Source organism: Aspergillus tubingensis (genome assembly GCF_013340325.1).
Source record: "Aspergillus tubingensis WU-2223L DNA, scaffold_10, whole genome shotgun sequence".
Lineage (NCBI taxonomy): Eukaryota > Fungi > Ascomycota > Eurotiomycetes > Eurotiales > Aspergillaceae > Aspergillus > Aspergillus tubingensis.
In genome coordinates this window covers 116,986-144,734 of record NW_023336284.1, presented here as the reverse complement: position 1 = coordinate 144,734, position 27,749 = coordinate 116,986, and the positions used below count along the sequence as shown (strand labels likewise).

Here is a 27,749-nt window from a genome sequence, read left to right as displayed (position 1 = left end):
TGACCAAGAAACAAAGACACGCATGACCAGCTGCGTATATCCGAAGCGAAAGCATGTATGTGACCGCTGACCCAGCTCTTCATGCTCTATCTCCACCTGTCGATGGCTAAACACCATCCTGGACGCCATTCTGCTGCTGAGCGGTAGCCCCCACCATCTTACGGAGCTCATATTCCTTGGTAAATTCCCGGGAGAGAATACCCAGGTCCCGAACGAGCTCATGGCAGGCTGCGATTACCGCATCCTTGGGGGTGACATCGCCATCAGTCTGAACTCGAAGCTGGAAATTGGGAACAAGCGGATGGGGAACCTGTGACAGTCACGTCAGCCCTGACGCATACTAACTCAATAGATCTAAGAAAAGCAACAACTAGGAGCTTAAAGAGTGCCCGGAACTAGAGGCGAGTATATATCACCATCGCAGACATACCTTGTACGCAGCGAAGAGAACATGGGAGCTTTGCAAGAGGCGAGAGCGGATCAAATTTCCCAATGTGTGATCTTCCTTGTTAAAGGTGAAGATCGCAGACGAAGGGATGCCTGGCATGAGAAGCCCATGTTAGCAATGAACGCAAGCCGTTTAGGTCCGAGGTTTAGATGACATACGAGTATCGATCTCCATCTCAACTTTGTTCTCGCCATTCGCAAGAACGAACGACTCGTATCTAGGTTTCATACTGCGTCAGTGGACTGGATGTAACGGACACTTCAAAAATGAAGGAAAGTAGAATCATCAAAGAAAACCCGAAGCGGACCTCGGCTGCTGGTCATGAGAAACGTTGATGGTGGACTGGCAGCGGACGCGAGATCCACCACTGCCATTCTTCAGGCGCGCATACACCATTTCCGCAGGCATGATGGACTCCATTCTGAAAATGGATGTGTCCGGGAAAGATTCGTATATGACAGAAATGCTCAAGGGTGAAGACAACGCAAAGCACGAGATCGATTCATTCAATGAGAAATCCGAACAAAGGGGCATAAACATTGAAATGAACTGGGGCAAAAAGAGAGGGGCACAAGTAGAATCCAGAACATAGTCCGGCACCCTGGGGCAGTGAATAGAGTGGGAAGGCAAGAGCATGTGCCCGGTTGATAGCTCCGTCCACAATGAAACTTCACTGTCACACCATTCGCTCCAGTTAACAGCTCCTGAGCCTAGAACAAGCCAAAAGAGGAGGGAAAGCCAAGTGAAATAGAACATGCTACAATACAGATTGCGTATATGTAAAAAGAACGTTCCACCTACCGGTCTGGTGCGTTCATTTTGTAGTCTTGGTTATATCCAAAGGTGCGTATACCAAAAAAAAAAAGTGAAATAGCTGGAAGGGATATTGAATAACTCGTGTTTTTGTTAGGCCTGTAAGTGAACGGCCACCAAGAAAGACGAGCAAAGTGCTGTAGAGGTGGAGCAGAGAATGAATCGGTGTATCCAAATAGATTTGAATACAACTTAGTGTGCAACTTCTAGCCTTTCACGTTGGCTTTGCCACTGTTTCCCTTGCTCAGTTGGACCTTTGAATTGAGTTAGTTGTCTGACCAACACGCGATTAGTATGAGAGTTATTTAAATCACCTGATGGGGTAATTATGTATATATATGACTGGAAACTCCCGCCGTACTGTTGGGAAAATGATGCTGCAATGCTGGAATTGCAGAGTGGCTGGTCATGACAAGCTCCAATAAGGTTGAAATCCCGTGATATTGATCACGTGATGGGCATTGTCCGAGTGGGCCAAGTGGATGGACTGTGTTTGGTTACTAAGCTACTTTCACGCCGCACGACTTTTGACTCTAGCTGCTGCGCTGGATCTTGGGATAAACTACGCAATTATATGATATTTGAGCTAATGCTTCCCATCCGCATTTGGGGAATCTGATCAGGTTATTTATTATATAGATATCAGCCACAGATATCGACTTTCTCAACCGTAAATTGTAATGTTAATCGGCTACTACACATTGAGTATACAAGACAGAAAATGCATGCACAACTTGCTAAAGCAATCCAATTACAACCCTCATTGGGTTGGAAATCATTAATCCGTAAAAACGCCTGTCATGATCCCGCACCCTGCTTTAATAGTGATTAAGAAACTGGGAGATCAGGGAGAGAATACCCCTCGTATAAACGTTGAGAAAGATCAGGTCATGTCCAAGAAGGTAAAACAATATAGAAAAGAACGGAAGGGAAAGTAGAGGGAAACGCAAGAGGTGAACACGCCAACAATAATAGGAAATAGCTGGGAAAAAACAATATTCACTGCTCACAAATGCACAAAGTGAGGTATAACTCCTTCAGGTCCCTATAAAGAGCACGGGACTTCGATGGCAAAAGCACAGCCAAGCAAAAATAAGCGAAAGCATAACATGCACAGGACATGATACCCCTGCTGCGAGGGCAAACAATGTCAATTGACAGCCTGTCTAATGCACAGCATTCAACAGATCTCCAAAGCTCGACGTTTCTTTCTTCATCTTCCAGTTGTTGCGTTTATTTTCTCGTTTCTTCATCATTTCGGCCCAGCCTTCATCATCGTCCTCGTCATCCTGCTCCGCACCAGTACTCGGCTTGCTAGCCCTTATCGGTTTGCTATCACTTGGCATGGGACGGTGGCTCATATGAGACGCCTGTGGCGGCGGGACTGCGGCTGAAAGCGAGGACTTCCGGTTTTCATCATTCCAGGACTTTGGTATGGACGGAGAACCGATATTTCCTAACTCGGGTTGCAATGTTGAGACGGGTCTGTAACGAGGCGCCAGACCAACATTGCTGCGTTCCGATGGTGCAATAGACGGCGCATACCCTTGCCCAGCCGGCGTGCTTGGCCGGAGGCCCCCAGATACATGTGGCATAGCTGCACTATTGAGACGGGAGGAAACATTCGGATCAAGCATGCTTAGCGTCCGCTGATCGCCCGAGTACCCAGCATGGGCGTTATTCATATTACCAGCTGAGGGCATTGAAGAAGGGCGCGCATTCAGGTTGGCACCTAGCGTGGGCGGAGGCCCGCCAGGTGGCATTAATTGGGTGCTCTGTCCGCCTTGCATGTGAATCATCTGCTGCATCCACTGCATTTGCATCTGTACCATTTGCGTCATCTGCTGAGACAATTCTATCTGCGCCTGTTCAGTCGCAGAAATCGCCGGCTGACCGCCACCGGTATTCGGCGAGCTTAGACTCATCATCGTGTAAGGCCTCGGGATGCCGCCAGGTTGAACAGGTGGCACAGGCATTCCTCCTTGATAGTCGTACATGGCTTGGGTATTAGGGCTACCTCGCCGCATTGCCCTTGCTCGCTCCTCCGTGGCAATGACACCTACTAGGCCTCCGGGGGGTAGCGCTGGCGAAGGTCCACCATGGACCGATGCTCCTCCTCCTCCAAAGGCCAGAGACTCTCTGTTGGATTGATTCACCAAACTGGCTCCAAAGTAAGGGTCTCGCGGCAAGTTTCGCGCAAAAACAGGCAGGCTCCCGCGATTGTTTGGATCCCGTTCTGCGACGGAAGCAGGGGACGGGGAAGGCAAGTACGGTTGCTGGAAAGACGCCCGAAGGTTAGGAATGGAGCTAGATGGTGCCAGACGGCTTGGAGGGCGATTCCTGTTGGGGAATCCATGAGCTGCCAGAATGCCCAAAGGAATCTCTTCGTCATCATCACCATCACTGCTTTTTCCGCTCCCCGAGGTAATTCCAGGTTGTAATAAATTCGGCGCGCTCTTACTAGCCTGGTCCATTTCGGTTCTCATAGCTGGTGTAGGAGATTCCTGGCCGGTCACCTTCATCATTTGCTGGCGATAAACTGAAAGATGGGCTTCTTGCTTGCGCCGCTGTCTCTCGGCCTCACGGTCTTTCTCCACCTCGTCATCGTCATCGTAATCGCTCTCTGCGGAATTCTCACTCTTCGAGGCGTCGCTGTTCGACCGTCTGAGCTCTTGCTGCTGACGATAATGTTCGAACTGAGATGGGGTCATGACTTTATTCGTTGAAGAGACCGATACTGGCTGTGCTTTCTCGTATTGTGCAGCCAAACGGGCATGGGCTGCAATCGACGGATCCAGGTGATCTGACAGCACGGGGGAGCTCAATGAGTCCTTCTGAATTGATTCCCGGCGATCAGGACGAGAAGACTTTGCCCCAGGCTGGTCGAATAACGGCCCATCATTTTCCGCATCCGAAGCTGCGTGATCAGCCATGAATGGTATTTGCGAGCTCCTTTTAGAGTAGAGAGATTCCATGATTAATTTCGCGTCCTCGTCTTCAACAGGTACAGAGTCCCGCCTGTTAGAGTAAACCCCGCTTCTCCTCAAACCTGCGTCCGCCGTCGTTCGAGGCTTTGCCAAAGAACGATGGGAGGTAGTAGCCAAAGGCATAGTACCGGACAGAGGCATAGATTTGCGCCGGTCTCCAACGGAGACTGGATCGATATTGCGTTGATATGATTGTGTTGTCGATTGTTCGTTGGGTGAATCAAGAGTGGTTAGCAGGCCCTCCTCCGAATGTCGGCTATCCCAAGAATATGGTGATGGCTCAACCTCCCTTGAACGGTCAGTATCAATTGGAGCAGGACGTGAGATCCTCTCATCCTTTCGAGGCAAGGCATCTGGTCGACTGGAAGGTCCGGGTGAGTCCTACAGTAAAAGTTTAGCGTTGTGCTGCATTACTTCATGGGATTGGAAATGCAACAAGAAAGGCTTGAAAACGAGATACTGGATACAGAAAAGGAAATTTCCATCTTACCAAGTCTACTGGTTGATCAAGAGAAGAGTCCTTCGACCCATAATAACGCTTTCCAATATCACCAAACATATTTTGGAAGTCGTCGTCAATTTTTCCAATTCGAAGTTCTGTATCGGGAAGCTTTGGTGGTGTTGCAGTGCTTGACGTGCTTGTTGTCATTCCCCTGCTTCTAGAAGGGCCCGGTGTAGATGGCTGAGGCGGAGGTACCGGCGCAGATGTCTTGGAGAATCTCCCGCCGAATGAGAATGTGCGACCAGCTGCGCGAATCGCACCTGATAGGGGAGGAATTGGTATATCGTAGAGGTTTCGAGTGTGTGGCGACTGCGATTCGGGCTGTGGCCCGTCTGTTGAACGGCGTGCAGATGTGCGAGGTCGCGCAGATGATGTACCTTCGAATGTACTTCCACCACCACTCCAGGTCAGCTCAGCCACTTCTTACCGGGAAGGGGGAAAGGGGTAGGAACTCATCGGACGAAAGAGGGGTCTCATACTGATGTCTTGTTGGCTGGGAATTATGCAAAGCGAAGATGTTATTGTCATCCTCCGTGGGGGAATCCAAAGGTTGACCTTCGCTTAAGCGCTTTGCCACTAAATTACCATCACTCAGGGACTTTTTGTCGCCGGATGGTCGTTCAAAGACTCGAAATGACGACTGGGGAGGATTTTGCACTTCCTCTAGAGCATTGCTAGACGATTTTCGACGGGCGAAGCCCTTAGGAAGCTTGATTGGCATTGGGCTGAAACCAAGGCGACCACTAGTGACGCCGGAACCACTTTCAGAGAAATTGAGGGCGCAGCCAGCGGCTCCAAAGTCCACGAAAGTCCCAACCCCTTCTCGGCTGCTTTACTCGATTCCCATGAACCGGGATTCCGCGACGGGTGGAGGGAGGGGAGGGGTTATGGGCTTGGGAAGATTCTGGGCCTGTCCAATCCACACGGATTTCGATCGTAGCGGGGCTTCTGGTCAAGAGATTGACGGGAAATGAAGTGAATGACGTGAATGGGCGAAAATAGCGTCCAGAAAATCCTGTGGTGGATAAGGATGCTTTGAGCTCACTCAGGGGGGGGGGAGTGGTCGGTCACAGGAGAAGATCGAGAGAATAGGCGAGGTGGCCTGAGAGAAGGTTTCTGATACACCGTATAATCGATCAAGAGCAGCCAGGACCCTCTGATTCACATGCGGCCAGCGGGGCTTAGAGACTAGCAATTATGATAAATTAAGAAGGGCCATAGGTACGCATCGGTGTGGATTCCGGTCGTTGTTGGCGAGGATGGGGACCTCTCCTCCGATCGGTTTTAGAAGGGTAAATAAAACAAACCCACCCGGGAGACCAGAAGGGGGGCGGCGGGCGTGTGGATGATGGATAAGTTTGCGATGACAAAGGCGAATTTTCTCTTGTAAGAAATGCCAAACAGAAACCGCAACAAGAGTACAGTAGGGACAAAAAAGAAAGTAAGAGACAAGAAAAGGAAATAGGAAGAAGAAGAAGAAGAAGAAAAAATAAAATCAATTAATAATAATAATGATAATAATAAGACACAACGACAACAAGGAACAAAAGGGAATCAGGGGAAAAATCCAATAGTAGTGGGCAGAATCAGAACACCCAGTTGACGACTCGGAAGGGAAAAGGGGGGCGGGGGAAGATGGAAAGGAAAAGGGCGCAGATCAGTCGGTATTTTAGTGAGTTTGAGAAAAACTAATGGAAAGGAAAGGAAAAAAAAAAACAGACTACGCCGGACTAGTTCAGGTTATCTACTTTTTGTTATGGACATACTAAAAGTAAGCCTGATGCAAATTTGGCGTAAATAATGATCATACTACTACTCCGTACTATTAGTGAATGAATAGTACTTCGTAATGGTAACAGTAATGGTAATAACCATAACCCATAATTATAGCAGCGGTAGCAGCCGCTTGAATAAAGAAGCCCAGATGTTTCATGGGGAAAAGACTTAAAAGTCCTATCTCTCTACAGGATTATGGAGTAGAAGGTTGGTTAGCTGAAGAGAAATAGAAACAAGCGGCATCCACCCAAGGACCAACCGCTCATCCAGTCCCAAGACATCTTCCACTCTCTGTCTCTCTCTCACACTTTCAGTCTCACATTATTATTCTCTCAGCAGTCAGCACTTCAGCAGACCCTGGAGGGTGGGTGGATGTGGAGGGTGGAGCCCGGCGCGTTAGTCCGGCGGCGAGCAACGCCAAATATAGTATCTCTGACTCTGGCTCTGAGTCTTCCGAGCTCTGAGCGGTTAGTGAGTGAGCAATACCAGCCAAATCTCAGTCGGCACCGCCGATTTGGTTGGTCAGACCATCCCAGATTGAAAACCTTTCCCTTGGTTCTAAGACTAATTATAAACACCCTATCTATCTACGACCTACGTAGTAACTTATGGATGACTACTAATAATATTTGCCGCCTGGGTAGCTGACAACCCTGTCTGGTATCAATCTAGACCCAACAGTTACTAGTCACTTACTTAATGTGTGTTTCTTTGCACTTTAACCAACCACCCTGGTGCAGGAGAATATGCTTGAAAGGAAACCGGAAATGTACATTTAACTTTGTTCTCTCGAGTATGTCTGTTCGCATCTCCGAAAAAAGCAGGAAGAGGAAAACCAAGAGAAATCAATGAAAGGTGGGGAGGGAGGGGGGTTGGTACCAGGCCTAGAACTGGCCGAGGTAGATAAATTGATAGGGACACGGTCCGTTCCAAGGCATTCCACCATTCCACCGCCGTCAACTGTCATGTAAGGGGGCCAACGACTAACCACCGCCATCCGACGTACCACCTGATGGCTAAGGCATTCCTTTCTCGAAGTAGCGAAGTAGATAGATAGCTCTTTCCTCTTACCGCCGCCCACTTATAGGTATCCCATTCCATCCACACTTTTCAATTCTTCTTGTTCGGCGGCCCACAGCTAACCTATCGGACTTAGGTAGTGGTGCTACTTAATCATGATATATGTACCTGTCATATTGAACATTTCTCGTTAGTCAGTTTCGACGTTCGGAAGATGATCACTTTACCAGGTATCTAACTAGTCGCCCACAGTCAGCATTACTATATAGATGCTACGCGATCACGCTGGACTATTGGATGGTAAACTACTTGCGGATTATTCTCTATGTAATGGGATTATCCACTCTATGTTGATATACTAGTACAGTAGTTATGTTGTCCCACTATTAGTCGTGTGTAATCAATGACTTCAGTCATAATACTACAATATGGATTACATTGTCAAGTCCCTCAGCGTCACTCGATACACATCCCCCGTGACTCAAAGCATATGGTATGAATTGTACTATCATTTTTATAACACACTTCCTTATATCTAGACAACTACTAAGTCGGAATTTCGTACTCTAGAGTCTTGACCTCGCTAGACTAACCAGGATACTTAATTGTTCATGATCTCCGGCCGCATTGTGGATTGGCAAGTCTGCGAGGCTGTACTATCTAGTACCCTTTAATCATATGTAAATCCCTCCAGCCGATTCCATCTTAGGTTGTCATTGTCGACGGTTCATTGTTAATCGCCCCTGCTTTTCAGTACATTAAAGACGCAACCAACCACTTGCATGTCATGATGAAGTTCATTCCCCATTCAAAGAAGCTTTTCCGAAACATGGGCCGGAATTGGTTCGCACATACAGCTCGTTATGCCCGTTCCATTGAGATGCTCAGTCTCGGCAGACCGAAAACAACAGGTATATTTCACCCTATTAAGTAGTAACTTAGCAAACAAAGACTGAAAAGGATGATGTAAACGGCATTTGCCAATACCAGGGCATATGAGCTGTTCATCATTCGAGCAACCAGGGGCGAGGGGTATAGATCACGCAGAGCTTTCAAGCTTATCTAGTAGTGATGGCCCTGAAGTACAATGGGGTCTTGGGCCCTCAATCCGCCAATCAGAGCAACTCCGGCCGGAACCTGAGCATCTCGCAGGTTGAAACAGGCAAAAGCAACCAACTTCTGGAGTTTAGGACAGCACTGAAAGATCAAACCAACAACATAGTCATCGACGACTGTATGAAAGGACACGTCTAGTTCCTCGAGATTGGGGTACGTCTTCCCGGCCGCAAAAACTTCTTCAAAAGCAGAGCGGGACACGTGGCGGCAGGATGCGATATTTAACTTCTGTAGCCCGGGCCCTGAATGGTTCATAAGAGCCATGAAACCTTGGGATGCAAGGCCAATCGCATCCGCAGGTCCATCAGGATTCGAATTGTCAACATCTCTCGTAGATGAAAGGTCCACAAATTCCAGCGGTGGGTTGCTCCAGTGAGTGAAGAGAGCGACGAAGCCTCTGTCACTACACACTGCGTTGTCAGAAAAGCGAAACTTCGTCAAGGCGCGGCAATTGACATGTATAATATCTAGGAGACGGTCATCTGCGGTAGATATCCCCTCCAAGGACAACGTCCGCAAACGTGGGCTGGTCTTTGAAAGTGTGTTGAGAAGAATCTCATTATCCACTTCCTGAACAAAGTTCAAAGACAAGTGCTGTAAAGATACCAGTTCGGAAATGGCTCGGAGAGAGCGATTGCCCATTTTCCAGCACTGCTTCAATTTCAAACGTTGAAGCGCTGTGCACTCCCTGCACATCACTTCCACTGTTTCATCGTCAAAGGAGGAATCGAGATTGGATAACTTAAGAGATTCCAATTGGGGCCCCAGTTTTCGAAAAAGCTGCTGCCAACATGCATCTGATATCAAATTTGCGGCATCTAGCTGCAAGCGCTTGATCTTCAAATCGCGATCCAAAAGGTAATCAACTACCTTATCTTTCATTTGACTGGCAAAGCGAAAGTTCACGTGATATAGATTAGGCATGAAAGCGAAGATCTTTTCGAAGTCCTGTGTTTCAAGCTCTGTTGCAATTAGCACACTCATACCTTGACTCATTGGCGTAAAGTAGGATTGAAACGAGCAGGATATCAAAATTGGCGGGATGACGAAAAAATACTAGGCAAAGCTAGTAGATTTCAAGGGGAGGGAGGAGGAAGAAAGAAGTAAAAGCCAGAACGTACTTGCAGCATCATAGATATCAATGAAATTAAGATCCGACCGAAGAAACAAATTAAGAGTTCTTGAAGTCAAGACACGCCTCTTGCACAATATCTGACCGAGACGATGAAGCAATTGCGGGGGCAAATCTCCAAACTCTTCGATATCGTTAATGTTGTCAGCTACTTTCTATTGTAGCCGGAGGTTAGCAAGAAGTCATGTTTCTGAACAAGCCCTGACGTACCTTCGTACACATCTCCGCTAGGCTTGGAGCGCCCGGTTGAGCAAACCCATCGAGCAGATTACTTTGCTTCTGGCGACGACCACTTCTTGGGCCCCGCCTATTAGCTCTGGGTTTCTTCTCATCATCCGCTAGCTCCTTCGAACATTTCGCGCAAAGGAGGCCTCCACGGGGACCAGCTTTACTGTAAGGAGTTACTGTAAAGCGTTTGCCACATATCTCACAGTTTTCTAGCTGAAATGCAAAGGGCTGAGAATTCTCGCACATCATCTCTCGGGCGATATCATCATCGTTATCAGATTCGCCTGTGCCTTGAGCCTTACGACGAGCGAATTCTTTGCTTTTCTTTATCTTCGCGAGAGCGACAGCTTCTTTTCTTTTCCGCTTTTTCTTGTCTGCTGCCGACTCATCGACATTGTGGTATTCATCGTCGTCATCATCATCATCATCATGAACATTGACATGATCAGTTTCTTGTCGTTCAACAGCTGTCTGGCGCTCAAATTGCCTTAACCGTGTCAAGTGATCTTGCTGAATTTGAGCGGCAGATATGTTGTTCGACTGAAGATTATCAGATATTCATCAGTGGGGGGGCTCCAGGAGAATTCGCATATGATCGGGGGAAAAGCGGAAGCCGGAAAAAACAGAAACAGTTTACTTACAGCCAGAAAATCGGTCAGAGCAGAGTGCCTAAGTAGTAGTGACTTTTAGTAAAGGCTGTGGGTGATGACAGGAGAAAGATAAGAATCTATTGAGAACATACGGGCCCCGAATCTGATTCCTCGTTTGCCTTCTGTTTGCCCTGATATACTGTTGTCAATGACCAAAATATATATCTTCAACACTAAATCGGATACGAACATTTTTCTTCAAGCCGAATACAATATTGAATCGTGTAGATGAATATAGTTGATAAAGTGATTCTTTTTCCTGGAAGGGCTTCAAGGTGGCGACACTTGCAGGTCACAGGAACCCGTGGTGATTTCGCGTTCCACTTAACGCGAGAGTCGACGGGCGGGCTTATCGGCTTCGTGTTCGGCCAAGGGGGAAAGATAACAATTAAATGTGAAGGCAGACTGAGGCCAGGCAACAGTCAGCAAAACGATGATTTGGTGCCTAAAGTTGCTCCATCGAATGGCTAGATCGATGCAGTGAAACCTTTTTTGGAAAGAAAGAAAAAATTTTCCCTCGCCCCAAAGTCCCATCATCCTGGCGCTTTATTCCGATAACCGCGGCCAAGGTACGGAGTACACAACCTCCCCTAGCTATCCATCCCCGGGTGGCGTTGCTTCAGCCGTTTGCCTCACTTTTCGTCAGAGACATCTGTGACAGCCATCAAACAATCTCCAGTCCTTAGTTATCAGCTTTCACGAACATTCGATCACTTGGTTCACAGGAATGAGTCGGAAATCATCAACTACAGGGAGGGGAATGACCCCACTAGCTGGTGAGGTCTCTTTGTCGGATTACCCTCTTGTCTACTTCAACTCCGAAGGAGCAACGACGCCAGAAGGAGATATTCGCATACCTCAAATCAAAAAGAAACGATTGCAAATCAATCGGACTTTTATTAGCAGTAACTGACATTTTGGGCACAAATCAGATACCTCGTCCGTACCTAGACGAACCTCTGCGAGACTGGCTAGAGCATCCTCAGCAGCTTATACTGGGAACTCAAACAATTCAGAAAATGGAGGTAATCCCATAGGCCGGAAGCCCGCGGTGGAAGGGGCGATGTCTTCTGGAGATAGACCATACTCTATCGAAGTTGCAATACCTCTGAGGAGATATCCGGTCTCATCTTCATCTGCTTCTCCCCTTCCAACCGAAGATATATCCGGCGATGAAGACATAACGCCTGCATACAGTACACCCGCAACTAGTATGGCAGTCACGCCTGTGGAATCAGATGCAAGCCGACCGAGGAAGAGGGTCAGCGCCTCTACACGTGCCCAGGAATTACGATCGAGTGCTATGTCTTTACATACACCGCCAGGGTCTAAGAGGTCTTCAGCGGCACTTTCTATAAGCCATCCCACGTTGCAAGATTCTGATGCAGTATTGGCTCAGCATCTTCAAGCTCAAGAATATCAAGAACCACCTTTCAAGTTACGAAGGACCTCGAGACGGCTTCACTCCAGAATGGAAGACTCGACCGAAGAAGATAGTGTCCTTGGGCTCGATCCTGATCGCGATGCATATGAGGATTTATCCAGGGGACCGACCTCTTCGCGCGGGGTAAGGAGATCTCTTCGATCAGCTAACAAGAGTAGCCTCCGCCAGATCTCCCCTACTGATGTGGGCGATGGCGAATCAAGCGACGATCCTCTGACTGACATTGAATCGGTCTCTTCTGCATCTTCCTCGGATGAGGATGAAGTTCTAGTCCCACCAAGGCGCTCCAGGATCGGAAATATGCGTAATGCTAGAGGACGAGCCGCCACACGAGGGGTTTCACGCAGAGCGGGCAGAAATCCTCGCTCAGAGCCAGCTGAGACAGGAAGGAGGGGGTCCCGTGTATGTTTCTCATTTGAGCTATCTTTGGAATTATGTCTGACAAAGCACGCAGGCTCTCAAGGAAAGACTAAAACTTGAAAGGCAGCATCCATGCGTCACTACAATGTGGGATGATTTGAGGAACACTCCACCGATGAAGCCGGTAATGGCGGAACAACCTCCGGGTATATCGAGAGCACTCAAGCCATTCCAGCTTGAAGGTCTGAGCTGGATGATGCAACAAGAAGAATCACATTACAAGGGAGGGTTATTGGGAGACGAGATGGGCATGGGAAAGACAATCCAGGCCGTTTCCCTTCTTATGTCTGATTACCCGGCTGGTAGGCCATCGCTTGTCGTTGTTCCTCCAGTTGCTTTGATGCAATGGCGATCAGAGATTAAAGTATGTCTGATGAAACCCTGGGATCGAAGTATCGCTAATGCATTGGACTAGGAATATACGAATGGTCAATTGAATGTCCTCATTTACCACAATTCGAACCCGAAGGTCAAAACCCTCTCAAAGCAGGATCTTCTAGCCTATGATGTGATAATGATTTCTTGTACGGTGGCCATAAAGAAATGAGTCGAGGACACTAAGAACTGACGTGACATACTCTCTTTAGATTCTGGTCTCGAATCAATTCACCGCAAAGAATTGAAAGGGTGGAATCGCGATGATGGAATCATCCAGGAGAACAGTAAGAACTCCCGTTGATGACCCAGAAGATAGCGTATATTAACCAGGAAAGGCGTCATTCATTCTATTCATTATCATCGCTTGATCCTGGATGAAGCGCATAGCATTAAGGTATAGTTGGTCTTTCTTTTATGATGCCATATTATCAAACACTGACGGCTTACGTCTGTAGCAACGTACAACTAGTGTCGCCCGTGCATGCTTCGCACTGAAAGCAAACTACAAATGGTGTCTGTCGGGCACTCCTGTCCAAAATCGGATTGGAGAGTTTTTTTCTCTCCTTCGCTTTCTGGATGTCCGGCCGTTTGCCTGCTACTTTTGCAAGCAGTGCCAGTGCCAGCAGCTTCACTGGTCACAGGATGCAGCCAAAAAATGCACTGACTGCGGGCATAGGTACGGTCCTTCATCAGCACCTACAATGATCAAGTAGCTAATGTCATTCTCAATATAGTGGGTTCAGCCATGTCTCAATCTTCAACCAAGAAATTTTGAATCCTAGTAAGTTGTGTATCAATGTACGCTGAGACATCACTAACTCCCCAAAAGTCACCGAGAGGGATAATCCGGAAGGACGCAAGGAGGCATTGTCGAAGCTTCGCCTCATAACTGATAGGATCATGCTGCGGCGAATAAAAAGAGATCATACAGCTTCGATGGAGCTTCCACCAAAGCGGTTTGTAACCTCTTGGCACAGGTGTACTGAGAGAAGTACTAACGTTATACCAGTGTCATTCTCCATAACGAATTCTTTGGAGAGATTGAACGTGATTTCTCTCGGAGCATCATGACTAACACGACGAGGCAGTTTGATACGTATGTAAGCCGTGGTGTCATGTTGAACAATTACGCAAATATCTTCGGCCTTATCATGCAGATGCGCCAGGTTGCGAATCACCCGGACCTCATTTTGAAGAAACACGCAGAAACCGGGCAAAACGTACTTGTCTGCTGCATTTGCGACGAACCGGCGGAAGAAGCAATTCGTTCCCGTTGCCATCATGAGTTTTGCCGAAGATGCGCCAAAGACTATGTTAGGTCGTTCGATGTGGGCTCAATCGTCGATTGCCCTCGGTGCCACATCCCTTTGTCGATCGATTTCGAACAACCTGACATCGAGCAAGAGGAAGAGTGCATCAAGCAAAATTCCATCATCAATCGGATCCGCATGGAGGACTGGACATCGTCAACCAAGATTGAGATGCTTGTTTACGAGCTCTATAAACTGAGAAGCAAGAAGCAGACACTGAAGTCAATTGTCTTCTCCCAATTCACCTCGATGTTGCAACTTGTGGAATGGCGTCTACGTCGAGCTGGTTTCAACACCGTCATGCTCGATGGAACTATGACACCGGCACAACGCCAAAATTCTATCGAATACTTTATGAACAATGTCGATGTCGAAGTGTTTCTAGTCTCCCTCAAGGCTGGCGGTGTGGCTTTGAATTTAACCGAGGCCTCGAGAGTTTTTATCGTTGACCCGTAAGTGGCATTGACTACCAACGCGAACGAATGTCTATCCAACTAACTTTACTGGTGCTAGGTGGTGGAACCCAGCTGCAGAATGGCAGAGTGCAGACCGATGTCATCGCATCGGCCAGCGCCGACCTTGTGTCATAACTCGATTGTGCATTGAAGATTCGGTAGAATCTCGAATAGTTATGCTACAAGAGAAGAAGGCCAACATGATCAACGGTACCATTAACAAAGATCAAGGAGAGAAACTAGAGAAGCTTACCCCGGAAGACATGCAATTTTTGTTTAGAGGATCTTAGGCTTGGTCAGGCAGGGGAAGGGAAGAGTAAAGAGGGGAAACGAGTGTTTAGAGATAGACATAGGTCAGAAAATCAGTCAAGAGAACAGCGGATTAAGTGAAGGGCAGTAACTATCTAGACTAGTATCAGCGGGTGGTGGGGGAGGGATTTTTGTGATTTCGCTGGTACATAACGATGACGGCGTTCTTGATGGTGGGAGAGCAGGTACAATTCGGACACGGTGGATCAAAGGATCTCACATCTACATGAAGTCTACGTATGCTCTGGGGCCTCGGTACATACTACTCTACGCAGTAAAATAAAAAGTAAAGAAAAAAAAAAAATCATAAACGATCAGGAGAGGTTTTTTTTTTAGTAAGAGATTTTAACTTCGGGTGCCCCCTGGGGGTCAACCAAACAATCTCTTCTGCAGGGCATTTTGCCTTAAAATTCTCCGTGGTCATTCATTTCTATTCTAAGTACTACCTCCGTACCACACTTCTTACTTCCCCATCATCCTGGTTGGTACTTTTTGTGTCTCCTCTTACGTACCTCCCTTGCACAGATAGCCCTGTAGGGCGCTGAAAATGATGTCAGACACACCACTAAAGTGCCTTTCATGATGGGAGGAAGATCTCCAACCTGCTTTTCTTCGTTTCCCCGAATGCGCTCTTCTCCTTCCTAATCTCCATCTGCCCTATCCGTTGGGGTCCGCGTGTTCCGCCATCGTCATAGCCGCCCTCCGGCCAAAGTTACTAAACTGCCTTAGCCTTGCAAGGCTTGCGTAGATTCATCATTTCCAATCTCCATCCCGTGGGGTTAAGGGGGAAAGGCCAAGAACCATTGGATCTCTAACTCTTCCCCATTTATCAGCCCGGGATGTGTGGATTGCAATATTTATCACTTGGGCTCTCCATTATCACTGACATCAATAGGGGGATTCCAATCTAAACCTGCCGATCGTCTGATATCCGTCCTAGTTATTTACTTTTGGACACTACGCGACGAACATCCCCATCCCGTCCGCTACTCGCAAAACCTCGCACAGGCAACAACCATAGTGACAACTTAGGAGCGACAACGACCGCCCACCATCATCGCCACCACTCTTGGCCCCCAAATCATGGAAGACCCCCAACCGCGAACCCGGCGACGGCATCCAGTCGATAAATATGGCCCAAAGTTCTATGACAAGTCCGAGCACATGCAGGGTCGGGCTGCCGCTATGAAGGCTGCTCTGAGTGGTGACCATCCGTCTCAGTCAGAGCCTGCTGGGGGGTTCGATAGCACTCCTTACCCCTATGCACCACCGGGCTATACACTGAAGTTCACCTTCCATCGTGGAGTCAACCTTCCCTGCGCAGACTTTGGTACATTTTCTTCCGACCCTTATGTTCTCGCCCAGTTGATCGTCGACCTACCCCAACGCCACAAGCAGGACCCCGTTATGTCCTTCCGGACTCCAACTGTGCGCAAGAATCGCGATCCAGAATGGAATAGCGAATGGATCGTTGCCAATGTCCCTGCGTCGGGTTTCCATCTGAAATGTCATGTGTACGATGAAGACGCTGCGGACCATGACGACAAACTCGGTAACGCTTATATCGACGTGGATTCGGTCAATGGACAATGGCCCGGCATAAAGGAGCAGAACCTTCGCCTGAAGAAGCGCATGGGCAGCAAACGGGTCTACTTGTTCGGCAACATTGCTGCGCTGGCGTCGCGACGTCTGGATGTGCAGTCGCATATTGTAATCAGCGTGCAGTGCTTAGGGAAAACACCGGGAGATGAAGGGGCTCATATGTATACCGTTGGACCAAATTACTGGTTCAAGCATTTTTCTCCCCTCATCGGGAGGATAGCGGGCACTAAAGATGAAGTCCAAAGCCATCGTGATGAGAAGAAAACCATTACTCGATATAAGTTCGTCCCTCCCCCTGCCCTAAACCCTTTGAAGAAAATGATACGCTTACAGTCTCTCTGTTCAGTTTTCAGGCAATCCAAATACAGCTCAAGGGCCCTGTGCCTACGCCGCTCTATCACCGTTACGTTGAGTTTAAGCCGTTTGTAGCCGGAATGTTCACGTCACACAGTCTTCGTGGAAGGATACTCAATCGAGCGCTGCATCATCAACACGAGCGTATCTATAACTTTGACAAGACCACCCTCAATGGACATTTTCCTTCCCCCTGTATCGAGCTCACGCAGAAGTTTCTTGAATTTGTGCACTACGCTCAGGGCGGGAGGATCTTTACATATGTCATCACCCTAGACGGGCAATTCCGCTTCACAGAAACAGGCAAGGAATTCGGGATTGATTTGCTGAGTAAACACACAATGCATAGTGATGTATCGATATATATCGCATACTCTGGTGAGTTCTTCTTGCGTCGCCTGAAGCATCGCCATCCCCGACACCCGGAAACAATCCAGCATTCAGAAACACGCTACTCCGGTGATGAGTCGTTGGTAGAGCCGGAGATATCAATTGATCCGGCCGACTATGAACTTTTCATCGACAATGATAGCGGAACTTATCGTCCCAATGGCCAATACCTACCCTTGTTGAAACAGTTCATCTCCGCCAATCTACCAGGTCTTCACGTCACCACACTTGATTGCAAGGAGGATGCAGAGCGGATGGCCGCTCTGAAAAATGAGCAGAGAGAATTTAAGAAGAACGAGGGCAATCATATGATTTTTCTCCAGCGCAGCAATAGCTCTTCGCTTTCCATATCCAGCTCGGATGAAGACGAGCTGAATGAGCGCAGTGATTTGCAGCCTCATAAAAAGGATGGCTTTGCGCAAAAGGTACACGATATGCGAGACATGAAGGGTCAAATGATGAAATGGGCCCAGTCAGACAATCATGGTAGTCCAGATGATAGTGAAAGTCGGTCCGGGCGCCAAAGGACCGCGGCAGCGCACAGCTCAGAAGCATCAAAACCCGCCGTGGAGAACGGCGTGGATGAAAGCACAGCCACTTTCGCTGCTGACGGCCGAATTTAGCTTCCATACACGCTCAGTTTGGGCTTTTGAGGCGTCTATGAATCCTACCCTGTCGTACCTACATTAACAACTTACCTACAACCTCAGGGAGTTCACCCCACCTCATGTGGTGAAAGAACCCGTCCTAATGTGCCTCCATGAATGACCTTACGTTTTTCCTTTTTTATCTTTTTTTCCATGACCTTTACTCCATTCCGAATATCATTACTGACGATATCTTGTAATACGCCTTGTACGGCTGGTTCTGTGTTGATAGGCCGAGGAAAATTGCCGGTTATTATTCATTCAGTATGAAATAATGCTAATGAGGGGGTCTCCATGCCTGTTCTTCGTTCTTGGAATTTTTAATTTTTTTGTAACTCTCATCACTGCCTGTATTAGCCATCAAAGCTACTACTAAGCAGGGAGGGTTGTGATAGATTCGTGGCGCGGCCCAATAGTAGGGAGCGACAATATAGCACGAGGATGAGAGCTGGACGGATAAGCTTCTATGATGGTGGGTATCATGGACCAAGTTGCGTTTGGTAGAAAAGGTTAAGAGATCACGAGTCAGATCAACACACCCCCACAGTTGGGGAAAGGAACACGAGCCAATCTCGGCCCCCAGTGCATGGTCCCTCTATCTGTCCACTGCTAGTATTCTGCACAGAATACATGTAGTTGTGAGGTATCAGATGGGTAACCCCGCGGATGTATGTAGGATAATTAAAGTTGTATTTACATGGTATTTATCATCTCTCACTGAAAAAACAAGGGGTGGGGGGGGGAACAATGTCACCCATCAAACTCGGGGCATGTCACAGTTATGTGGTATAGTGCATGCAGTAAGTTACGAGATCTCCCTTTCTTTCATTTTCTTGTGTTTGGCAGTGTAGAATAGAAAGAAGTCCGGATCGGATCAATGATGTTACATACACGCATTTTTCAGTCATACATACATACACACAGACAGACACGCATACATACATACATACCTCAGGCTTTCCAGCCCCGATTTTCAGCCCCCCTCCCACCTACCAAGTACCAACTACTTTACTACTAGTTATCTCCTCTCCTCTTCTCTCCAGCCCGCCTGTTTCATCCGTCTTACATACACTAAAAAACAAGTGAACTAGCCAACCAAAGTCAACAAGTCAGAACTACTGCTTCCCTCCCGCTCCTACTAATAATAATGTTGCCCATCTATCTTACTGCGATGCCGCAATAACTTGACTGTACACGTCGTCGCTTTCACTCCTTCATTCTTCTGCTCTTCTTCCATCAATCTCGACATAATTCGGTTCCATCCAATCCCTAATAGTAATTTTAGTATTCTACTATCAGTACTCACTACCTGCTGAGCACCCGGGATAATTACCGCCAACGAGACTTTCCCTCCCCCCCGTTCCTGCCCCCGCTTGTCGCCCTTATTGATTTCCGCCCGCGACCACCTGATACTCCTCCTGACTCCCGCATATTATTATCCCTCTGAATCTCCTTCCCGACCCTCTTCGCGCTCCAATCTACGACCAAACGCTTGACTACGACCTCCCTGGCGATCGCATTTGTACCTGGATGACGACCAGTACTCTACTGAGTGGTCCCATTTACCGCCGCATTCTCGTCAGGCCGGCCTCTGATCCGACTACGGGCACGCTGACTGTCGATGGTGACCTTCAACTGCCCCGGTCACGTCTCTGACCTCTCTCCTGTGTGGTAATTCGATCTCCATAGCAAAGGCCCCGCAACTTCACCATGGGCAATGTTGGAAGCCGCTTAGATGACTCTGGGAACTTGTACTTCAAGGATCAGACAAGGTGTAAGTTTCTGCCCACGCGGCGCTGGTGCCAAATGCTCGCGCCCTTGATGGTCCCTATTCTTGTCCTTGTCCTTGCCCTTGTCTCCTTCTCTTTCGTTGTTAACCTGATTCACGCCTACTAGTCACAATCGCTTCCGTGACCATAACGAATAGCAAACGGCGCGTGCTTTTAAGCCTTGTACCGAACTCCTTCCCCGCGACGAGATATGCTGCCAAGCGTGAGACCGGCGACGACAGCCCAATAGAATATATACAGGTAATCAGCTGAATCTCTCCTGAGGCCGTTGCCATTACAGGCGCAACCTGTCATGCCCTTCCAGAAGCTAACCACTGCTCTCGTCGACCATTATCAGGATCCCGATGTTTCGCCGTCTGCCCCTGTGCCCACCTTCCTTCTGCGATTGAACAACGAAGACGAGTTGAATTTCAATTTCACATTTATATTGAGACAGACACAAACGGGGACCGCTGCGAATTCGACCGTCAATGGTGTCTCAACATCATTGCCCGAGGTCGCCGACACGGTGCTCACAGGCCTTACGTTTGCGCATGCGCCCAACTCAAGGGAATTAGACAACTTGATCACCAGAGAATTCCATGCCAACCCCAACTTGCAAAATAACTCCAATGTACAGCTAGTCGGAGACTACTCCACCGCAGGTAGTCCCTCGGTTCAGTTCGACTGGTCCTGGAAATGGAAACCCCCCAAAGTGGTCGAAGATAAGGGGGGTGGTTGGAGGAATAGCTGCAGCTTTCTGGATTATGATCAAAGGGCGAACCGGTTGAACACCCTTGCTCACTTCTCATTTTGGGTGCATAATACAGTGCGCTCGCTTCCAAGCCCACAAGTTTCTTCCCCAAATCTGGAAGTCAATGTTCCTTTCCGCAATCGCATTCCCTCGTCGCAGTCCGTCCTTTCCCATTCTAGCGATGCGGACGCCGCATCCAATTCCCAGAATGTCCCTGTTACACCCCCGGAAGCTGGTGATACAACAGCCACACTGCCCCACGTCTCAGCACCGCCTCCACCTGTCAAAGTCGACCTTCCTCATTCGCGTCCCGGAGAGGACATGAGTGTGGTTGAGGATGGTCCGTTATTCCGGGCTACTATGAAAGCTCTGGAACAGAAGACAGGGAATATGCGTGCTAAGATAAAGAAGGTCCTCAAGAAAGCTGAAGCCGCTCAGCAGGCACAGACTGCCTGCAACGAAGCCGTGGAAGCTTTCCTTAACGCATTAAAGGAAGCCTCAACCTCCAACGCGAACGCCATACAGCCCGCCCTTGATCATTACTTTGAAAGGACTGCAGTTCAAATATTGAATTACGAGCGGTTAAATACCATCCAGCTCCAGAGGCTCGTCATAGAACCATTGGTTAAGCTATACAACAATGACATTAAACAGGCGGAGGCTAAGAAGAAGGAATTCGAGGAAGAGAGCAGGGATTACTACGCCTATGTTAGCCGCTATCTCGGTCAACGCCAGGATTCGTTGAAGGAAAAGAAGCGGGTGGAAAGTGATTCAAAGTATCAGGCAAAGCGACGCAACTTCGAGTTGAAGCGCTTCGACTACTCGTCCTTCATGCAGGATCTCCATGGTGGCCGTAAGGAGCAAGAGGTTCTTTCCCATCTTACCAAATATGCAGACACCCAAGCGAAGAGTTTTCTGGCAGCCGCCAAACAGGTTGATGATATGGTTCCTCAGCTCGATGCACTTATCCATGAGGTGAACCAAGCGGATAAAGAATTCCAGTTCCAGCGGACAGAAAGGGAAGAAAAGCGAAGGAATCTGGAGAAAAGCAGCAACATGTATATCGAGCCTGACTCTCTGGCCAATGCGGGTGCATCATCGGTACATTCAGGAAATGGTGGCGGTAACCCAAAGTCTGAGAACGAGCTCGGACGTGCAGATAGCACAGGATCCCAACTGCGAGGTGTCATCAGCAACAGTTCTTCGATTTTGCCGCAGACCAACTCTGGCAGCCATTCAGGCGGTCCCTCGATGCTCGCTTCTACCAGTAGTTCAACCGGTATGTACCCTATGGAGTCTTTCTGGGGAGTGTACATTCTTCATCTTAAGTCATATATTAGCCTTAACACTAACCGGTATCGTCACAGGCCAGCAGAGGAAGGAAGGCTTACTCTGGGCACTGTCGCGCCCAGGATCTCATATTGACCCTAAGGGAATAAACAAGCAGGCTTGGCATAAGTAAGCTTGTCCCCTGCTCTGACAGACTCGGGCTTCCAAACTGATCTTTGTCTCGCAGATTCTGGATCGTTTTAGATCAGGGAAAGCTCTCGGAGTATAGCAATTGGAAACAGAAACTGGACTTGCACATGGATCCTATCGACTTGCGAATGGCTTCCGTGCGAGAAGCTCGGAATGCGGAACGCCGATTCTGTTTCGAGGTTATCACACCACAGTACAAGCGCATCTATCAGGCAACATCAGAGGAAGACATGGCCAACTGGATTCGAGCTATCAATAATGCTCTGCAGAGCGCCGTTGAGGGCCGCGGCATGTCTCCGCCCCCAGTCTCGTCCGGCAATGACAACGCGTCCATTGGCCGCGATATTGGCTCAGTGCTAACCGGGAAGAGTACTTCGTACACTGTTCAACACTCCCAGTCAACAGGGTCCAACAACAGTGTCACCCGTCGTACAACTGTGGGTGCAAGACCAAGCTACGTACGCGGTGACGGTCTTGGTTTTGAGGAAAATCCTTCAAAACTGCTTCAAACCATCCGAGACGCAGATCAGGGTAACAATTGGTGTGCAGACTGCGGGTCTACATCCAAGGTTGAATGGGTCTCAATCAATCTGGGGATTGTCCTCTGCATCGAGTGCAGTGGTATCCACCGGTCACTCGGAACACACATTTCTAAGATACGTTCGCTTACACTGGACGTCAACTCCTTCTCGAATGACATCGTTGAAATCCTGTTGCAGATTGGCAACCGTGTCAGCAATATGATTTGGGAAGCAACCCTCGATCAGGCTCAAAAGCCGGTGGCGGCTTCTACTCGTGAGCAGCGGCTGAAGTTTATCACTGCCAAATACAGTGAACGGGCATTTGTTCAGCCACTCCCTTCCCCCTTGTCGCGGTTTACCACCTCAGACGAGACTCTTCTGGCTGCGATCAAAAGAAATGACATTCAGGGCGTGCTATATGGCATTGCCCTTCGTGCCAATGTGAACATTACAGATCGCTCTCGCAGCACGCATGCCATTTTTCTTGCATTAGCCGCAGCAGATCCAGCATCACCTGGTGCGGCCTCAAACCTCTCCGTCAAACCCAGCGGGGCACCTACAGTGAAAGCCATCCCATTTCCTATCGCAGAGCTGCTGGTCCAGAACGGGGCCGAGATTCCCTCGCAACCGCCTCCCATCCCTCTTTCATCAGCCGCTCAGTTATATCTGAGCCAAAGAACCGCCAGAGTATCTGCTTTTGGCACACCTCCTGCTGCTCCATCACCTGGGAAAGCTACATCCGATTCTCTCGGTTCAGGACCTGCAATTCGGGGCGCAGGGAATGACCATGTCATTCCAACAACTCAAGCGCCGAGCTCCATAGACAGCAAGGAGCGTGAGAAACTACAGAAAAGGGGCAGCGCCGGGGCCAGGTTTGCTGGAAAGGTTGCCTCCCTGGGAATTGACCGCTAGCAAGTCCTCGCCGTGAGTGCTATTTTTACATTATTCATGAGCCCTTTCTCCCAGACATGTTGGTGGGACTATTCCTTAATAGTAATTATAACGAAGCTCAAGTAGACACGACGTGATGTTGAGGCTCTTGTTTGAGACGTTTGCAGTCTGCATAGCTGCCGGCGGAACAATATGCTTCTGTCGGTATGCAACAATATACACTTAGTCTTTTTGTCTCTTTCTGTTGATATATTCTCCCTGACACATGGGGAGCACCCCCGGTCTTACTTCCTTTTGCCACCACCACTATCCACCGTGTTTCGCCCTCATCGTCCTCTCTGCCTTGCCCCTGTTTTCTTTCTACCCAACCTTCATTTTGCAAGGTGGTCATTTCACCTTTTGTCGGCTGATGTCACCTGTTTATCTTCGGAAGTGCTACGTAAACTCGAGCAAGATCCGGCTGGTCCGGCATCGTACGCTTGTGTTCGAGCTTTTCACCCACCTAGACCCAGAACCTGTTCTGCTATGCTGATACTAATGAACATTCATGTCGTATATGAGCTTCTAGACACTCCTGCAGACTATACACCTGATTTGTCAATATCCTATCCCCGTCAGGCCTGTAGAAAAAGTTCGCAGCGTGCCTGTCATAGACCATGGCTCGTAGGTAACTTAAAATGAACCCTCCCAGAGAAAGCTAGATCCAGAGCAGTCGTCTCGCCTCGCAAAAATTTCGCACATAGGGTGGACTGCGCCACGCGGTCATAATTCTTTGAAATATGGCGGAATGGAGCTCGCCCTTTTGGATGTGAAGAAGGTCGGGAGGCCGAATCCAACGCCATCGAGAATGAAGTGGCACAGAAACACGGCAAGATGGTGGAACACGGTGAGCAGAACATTATGCGACGTAGAAAGAAGGCTAAGACATCGGCTGAGAAGGAACCTATCGTAGCATGACTACACACAGTAGTAGTGGAGCCCTTGCCCATGAGGAAAAGCTGCGCACGCGAATCCATTGTAAGGGAATTCTGATTGAACAGGGGGTGGTAATCAGCTGGCGCAGCCTCTGCAATGTGCTTTTGCCACCGTAGTTGACCTGTGTCCTTCGGTGTGACTGGTATCCGACAGGATGAGGATGATCCTCCTGCCTGGCGGTCCTGGCGGATGAAGGGACACATGCCGCCGCCGAGCCGAGTTGATAAGCGCGCATGATGTCGGCGACAGGCATCACTATCTAACCCCCCTCGTGCGAATTACAGAGCCACCGACGCCCCCATTGGACGATCGCAGTAGCTCTACACAAGCCACCGCAGCGCCTAATACCTCAAAGGGGATGAGCTGGCGAGATGGCGTTTCCCGTTTGTGGAGACGAGCCTGGGACTTCGTGCTATGGAGTGGTGCAGGCAGATACTAACGAAAATGAGAGACAGCATCCATGCTAGTTATTAGTGGCAGGGTCGGCGCTGGACCTGAGTGTGCTGTGTACCGTAGTCAGACCTTCCCACCTAAAACTCGGATCGGATGCGGTCATGCATAGTTGTTCAGGGCCATGTATATTGATTTTTAGTCGGCCGATGATGAAATCGATGAGCGGATCGTTCGTCCCGTGGTAAGATTGTCCAGCGTTTTCCCGGTACCAATTGGTGGGTTATTCATAGTCAGGCAGAGATACCGACGCCGTGGCTGTAGGGATCCCACATCCATTTTCTCATTTTCCGAATGCTCGAATCAACAAAGGCCGTAGAGGAGGGGGTACGAGAAGGCTGGAGGATGCGAGGTGTTCGCGGCCCCATTCAAGAGCATTCGATGACGTCATATTCATTTGCTTTCGGCGTGGCGTTCGAGAGGGCAGCCGCGGTGGAAAGAAACGGACGATCGCGGTCAATCTTTTCCTTCGATGAGATTCCAAACCCCCTCACCTGGTCGGGAATGATCTTGAGATCCAATTTGGGGCGAAGACAAAATAATGAATTGAAGTGGAGGGGGGAAGCTTGCTTGGATGGTCTGTTGGTTTGCAAGCCCGGGGGGAACAGGAGAAGAGCTCCTTTGTGGTGTGTGCTTTGAATAATGCATTCAAGTCAGTCTACGCGCACACACACACAAACACCCACACACTTACACACACATCCATTACCCACTTGGCTAGTCCCATGTCAATCCCCGCCATGATGGAGTTGGTTTCCACCTGTCTGTCTCCTCTTGGGTGGCAAATTCCATTCCACTCTTCCCCCCTTTCTGTGAGAGAGATTGATCGATCATGCCATACGGTGTACATGATGTGCATGAATCACTCATTGTTGAGACCACTGTATACCTATCGCATCATCCAACACCCCTACTTCCATAGTAAGGTACCAGGCACGGTCGACAGAATGGGGCTTCACCGAGATTGGATGGGTCCGTGCTAATGCAACAGGAGTTAGTTCATAGCTCGAAATTGGCCTGCAATGGGCCGAATGGTTCCATCTTTCTGGTGATTTATGGCAGTGATAGTCGTGACAGTTCACAACTTCGTACAGCGGGAACAGAACGATAGCCGAGACGGATGAAGAATCCGCATATTCTAAGTGGGTGCAGACCCTGTGTTGTGTATCTCAAACATTTCTCCAACAGACTGATCAGATACCAAGAATGGTGAAAGGGAAGAGGGGCTTTCAATCCTGGGTGGGTGCATTACCTGGCTGGAGCTATGCATGATGGCCTCTGCAAAGCTGGCCGGAGAAGCATGCTTAGTGATTACACAGCCTTAGGTGAACGAGCCAATGGCTCGGTGAAGGGTGACACTGTGTGAAACCTATCGTTAAGATCATATCGACTGGTTTCCCTTTTGTCCGTCTTGTTTCTTTTCTGGAGGTTCGAGGCAAATTGTGGTAGAAAGGTAGGTAGAGGCTGCTGCTGATTCGCCATGGTTGAAGCTTTGAGGCTGTTGGGGAGGTTCTGGAACGATCGATTTTCGGGAATCTTTCCCACATCAGAAAAGGGCGTCAACATTTTATTGATGCCATGAAATTCTGGCTGGAAAATTCCTGGCGAAGAGATTGTGTGGTTACCAATTGGAACTGGAGCATCATCTCTACTAGACAGTGAGTATTCTATACTAGAATATTAAGCTTACGTATCTACTAGTGGTACGTGTGAGTACTTACTACTTACCCAGTCTGGGGGGTTCTAGTCCTATCTAAACCGGTAACCACGCGAATAGTATTGTGTACACTGATTCCCCTGCTCGCTGATATCTATTATCTCAATACCGAGATATAGGTACAGAATAGATGTATTCAAATGCTAACATTCAGCGACTAATAGACAAATTTGAGCATTTGGGCACCATTCAGGCAGCCTAACAAGGCCATGAGAGCAGTACTCTTGTCATGCATCACACAGTAGCTTTGTGTCGACTGACATCCCAGACCACCTATAGAACATATCGTTATGAAAGAGTCACTTTGGCGGACTCCTCTGGTATTGAAAACTGATGGATATAAAGGTGGCCTATACAGAAGATCGTCCCTTTCCTTGGAAGTCTCCTTGCATCTCAGAAAAGGTTCCCGGTCGGAGCTTGGATTGAAGGACACGCCATGTACCAAAAGGCATGAAAGTACCCAACAAGGCCAAAGGGGCCTTCAGAGAAGCCTTGCTGTCTTTCTCCAACTCTACCACTTATAATGAGACAGTTTCAACGACTTCAACGAATTCAGGTCTCAAGTCGCAAAAGACAGCGCGATCTCCACTTCAACAAAACTGCCGCTTAGCGTGACCTTAGGAGCACCGTCGTCAGCAGCCTCCTGCAGCTATCATTGGTTCTGCGCCGGACTTCTGCACCCTAGCAAACTCGTCCATTTTCCCATCCTGGGTTTGATCATTGGGGTCTTTATCTACTAGTTGTGGTTGTTTGACTCATACAACCGTTCGGGATCAACCCCCGAAAAGTGAAAAAGTCAAAATAAAATAATTAAATAAAATAACGACAGTGGCCCCGGCAGAAAACGCGCCTGGGGCTAGAAGGAGACGAGAAGTGGAAGGGGAAAAAAAAAATTGAAAGAAAGAGAGCTCGGAAAAGTATTGATAGTGGGGGGGTTTTTGCCATGGTGCTGACCGCGACATATGCTACGAAGGACCCAGCCACGCTGCTGGTGGCGGCTCGGATTGGACCAAGGGGTTTCCGGAAAAGGACGATATGAAGTTGAAGTGGTGTTGCATTGATTGGCTGGTATCCCATCCGGTCCCCCAACTCAGGTGTGGAGCCTTCCGAAGCACTGCTAGTACGAAATACTCCGGTACATGCGGTGCCACAAATTTCCAGATACCAAATAGGCAATAGACAGTGTTTCGGAGGACGGGGCTGGATTCAGGA

The 27,749-nt window shown here is 48.6% G+C and overlaps 6 protein-coding genes across 6 annotated transcripts; 3 read left to right on the top strand and 3 right to left on the bottom strand.

Moving 5' to 3' along the window:
• Positions 1–106: 106 nt before the first annotated feature.
• Positions 107–1,266, bottom strand: AtWU_09134 (DNA-directed RNA polymerase II core subunit RPB11; the record flags this gene model as incomplete). Its single annotated transcript, XM_035504241.1, has 4 exons — positions 107–310; positions 431–540; positions 607–665; positions 1,250–1,266. The coding sequence occupies 4 exons, from the start codon at positions 1,264–1,266 to the stop codon at positions 107–109; spliced, it is 390 nt and encodes a 129-aa protein (XP_035360134.1).
• A 1,161-nt stretch (positions 1,267–2,427) lies between these two features.
• On the bottom strand, positions 2,428–5,471 carry AtWU_09133 (uncharacterized protein; the record flags this gene model as incomplete). Its single annotated transcript, XM_035504240.1, has 3 exons — positions 2,428–4,629; positions 4,739–5,138; positions 5,230–5,471. 3 exons carry the CDS (start codon positions 5,469–5,471, stop codon positions 2,428–2,430), a joined length of 2,844 nt encoding a protein of 947 aa, XP_035360133.1.
• Positions 5,472–8,608: 3,137 nt separating this feature from the next.
• rad7 (DNA repair protein Rad7, protein) lies at positions 8,609–11,588 on the bottom strand (the record flags this gene model as incomplete). Its single annotated transcript, XM_035504239.1, has 7 exons — positions 8,609–9,624; positions 9,784–9,949; positions 10,005–10,562; positions 10,664–10,691; positions 10,765–10,803; positions 10,863–10,868; positions 11,530–11,588. 7 exons carry the CDS (start codon positions 11,586–11,588, stop codon positions 8,609–8,611), a joined length of 1,872 nt encoding a protein of 623 aa, XP_035360132.1.
• Positions 11,589–12,143: 555 nt separating this feature from the next.
• Positions 12,144–14,969, top strand: AtWU_09131 (DNA repair protein RAD16; the record flags this gene model as incomplete). The annotated part of the gene is made up of 10 exons (XM_035504238.1): positions 12,144–12,518; positions 12,571–12,900; positions 12,952–13,060; positions 13,124–13,198; positions 13,250–13,308; positions 13,370–13,590; positions 13,649–13,695; positions 13,744–13,870; positions 13,924–14,676; positions 14,738–14,969. The coding sequence occupies 10 exons, from the start codon at positions 12,144–12,146 to the stop codon at positions 14,967–14,969; spliced, it is 2,328 nt and encodes a 775-aa protein (XP_035360131.1).
• A 1,102-nt stretch (positions 14,970–16,071) lies between these two features.
• AtWU_09130 (C2 domain protein) lies at positions 16,072–17,957 on the top strand (the record flags this gene model as incomplete). The annotated part of the gene is made up of 2 exons (XM_035504237.1): positions 16,072–16,871; positions 16,937–17,957. 2 exons carry the CDS (start codon positions 16,072–16,074, stop codon positions 17,955–17,957), a joined length of 1,821 nt encoding a protein of 606 aa, XP_035360130.1.
• A 1,734-nt stretch (positions 17,958–19,691) lies between these two features.
• AtWU_09129 (putative ARF GTPase activator (Csx2)) lies at positions 19,692–23,416 on the top strand (the record flags this gene model as incomplete). The annotated part of the gene is made up of 5 exons (XM_035504236.1): positions 19,692–19,755; positions 19,878–20,011; positions 20,109–21,783; positions 21,872–21,962; positions 22,021–23,416. 5 exons carry the CDS (start codon positions 19,692–19,694, stop codon positions 23,414–23,416), a joined length of 3,360 nt encoding a protein of 1,119 aa, XP_035360129.1.
• Positions 23,417–27,749: the final 4,333 nt, after the last annotated feature.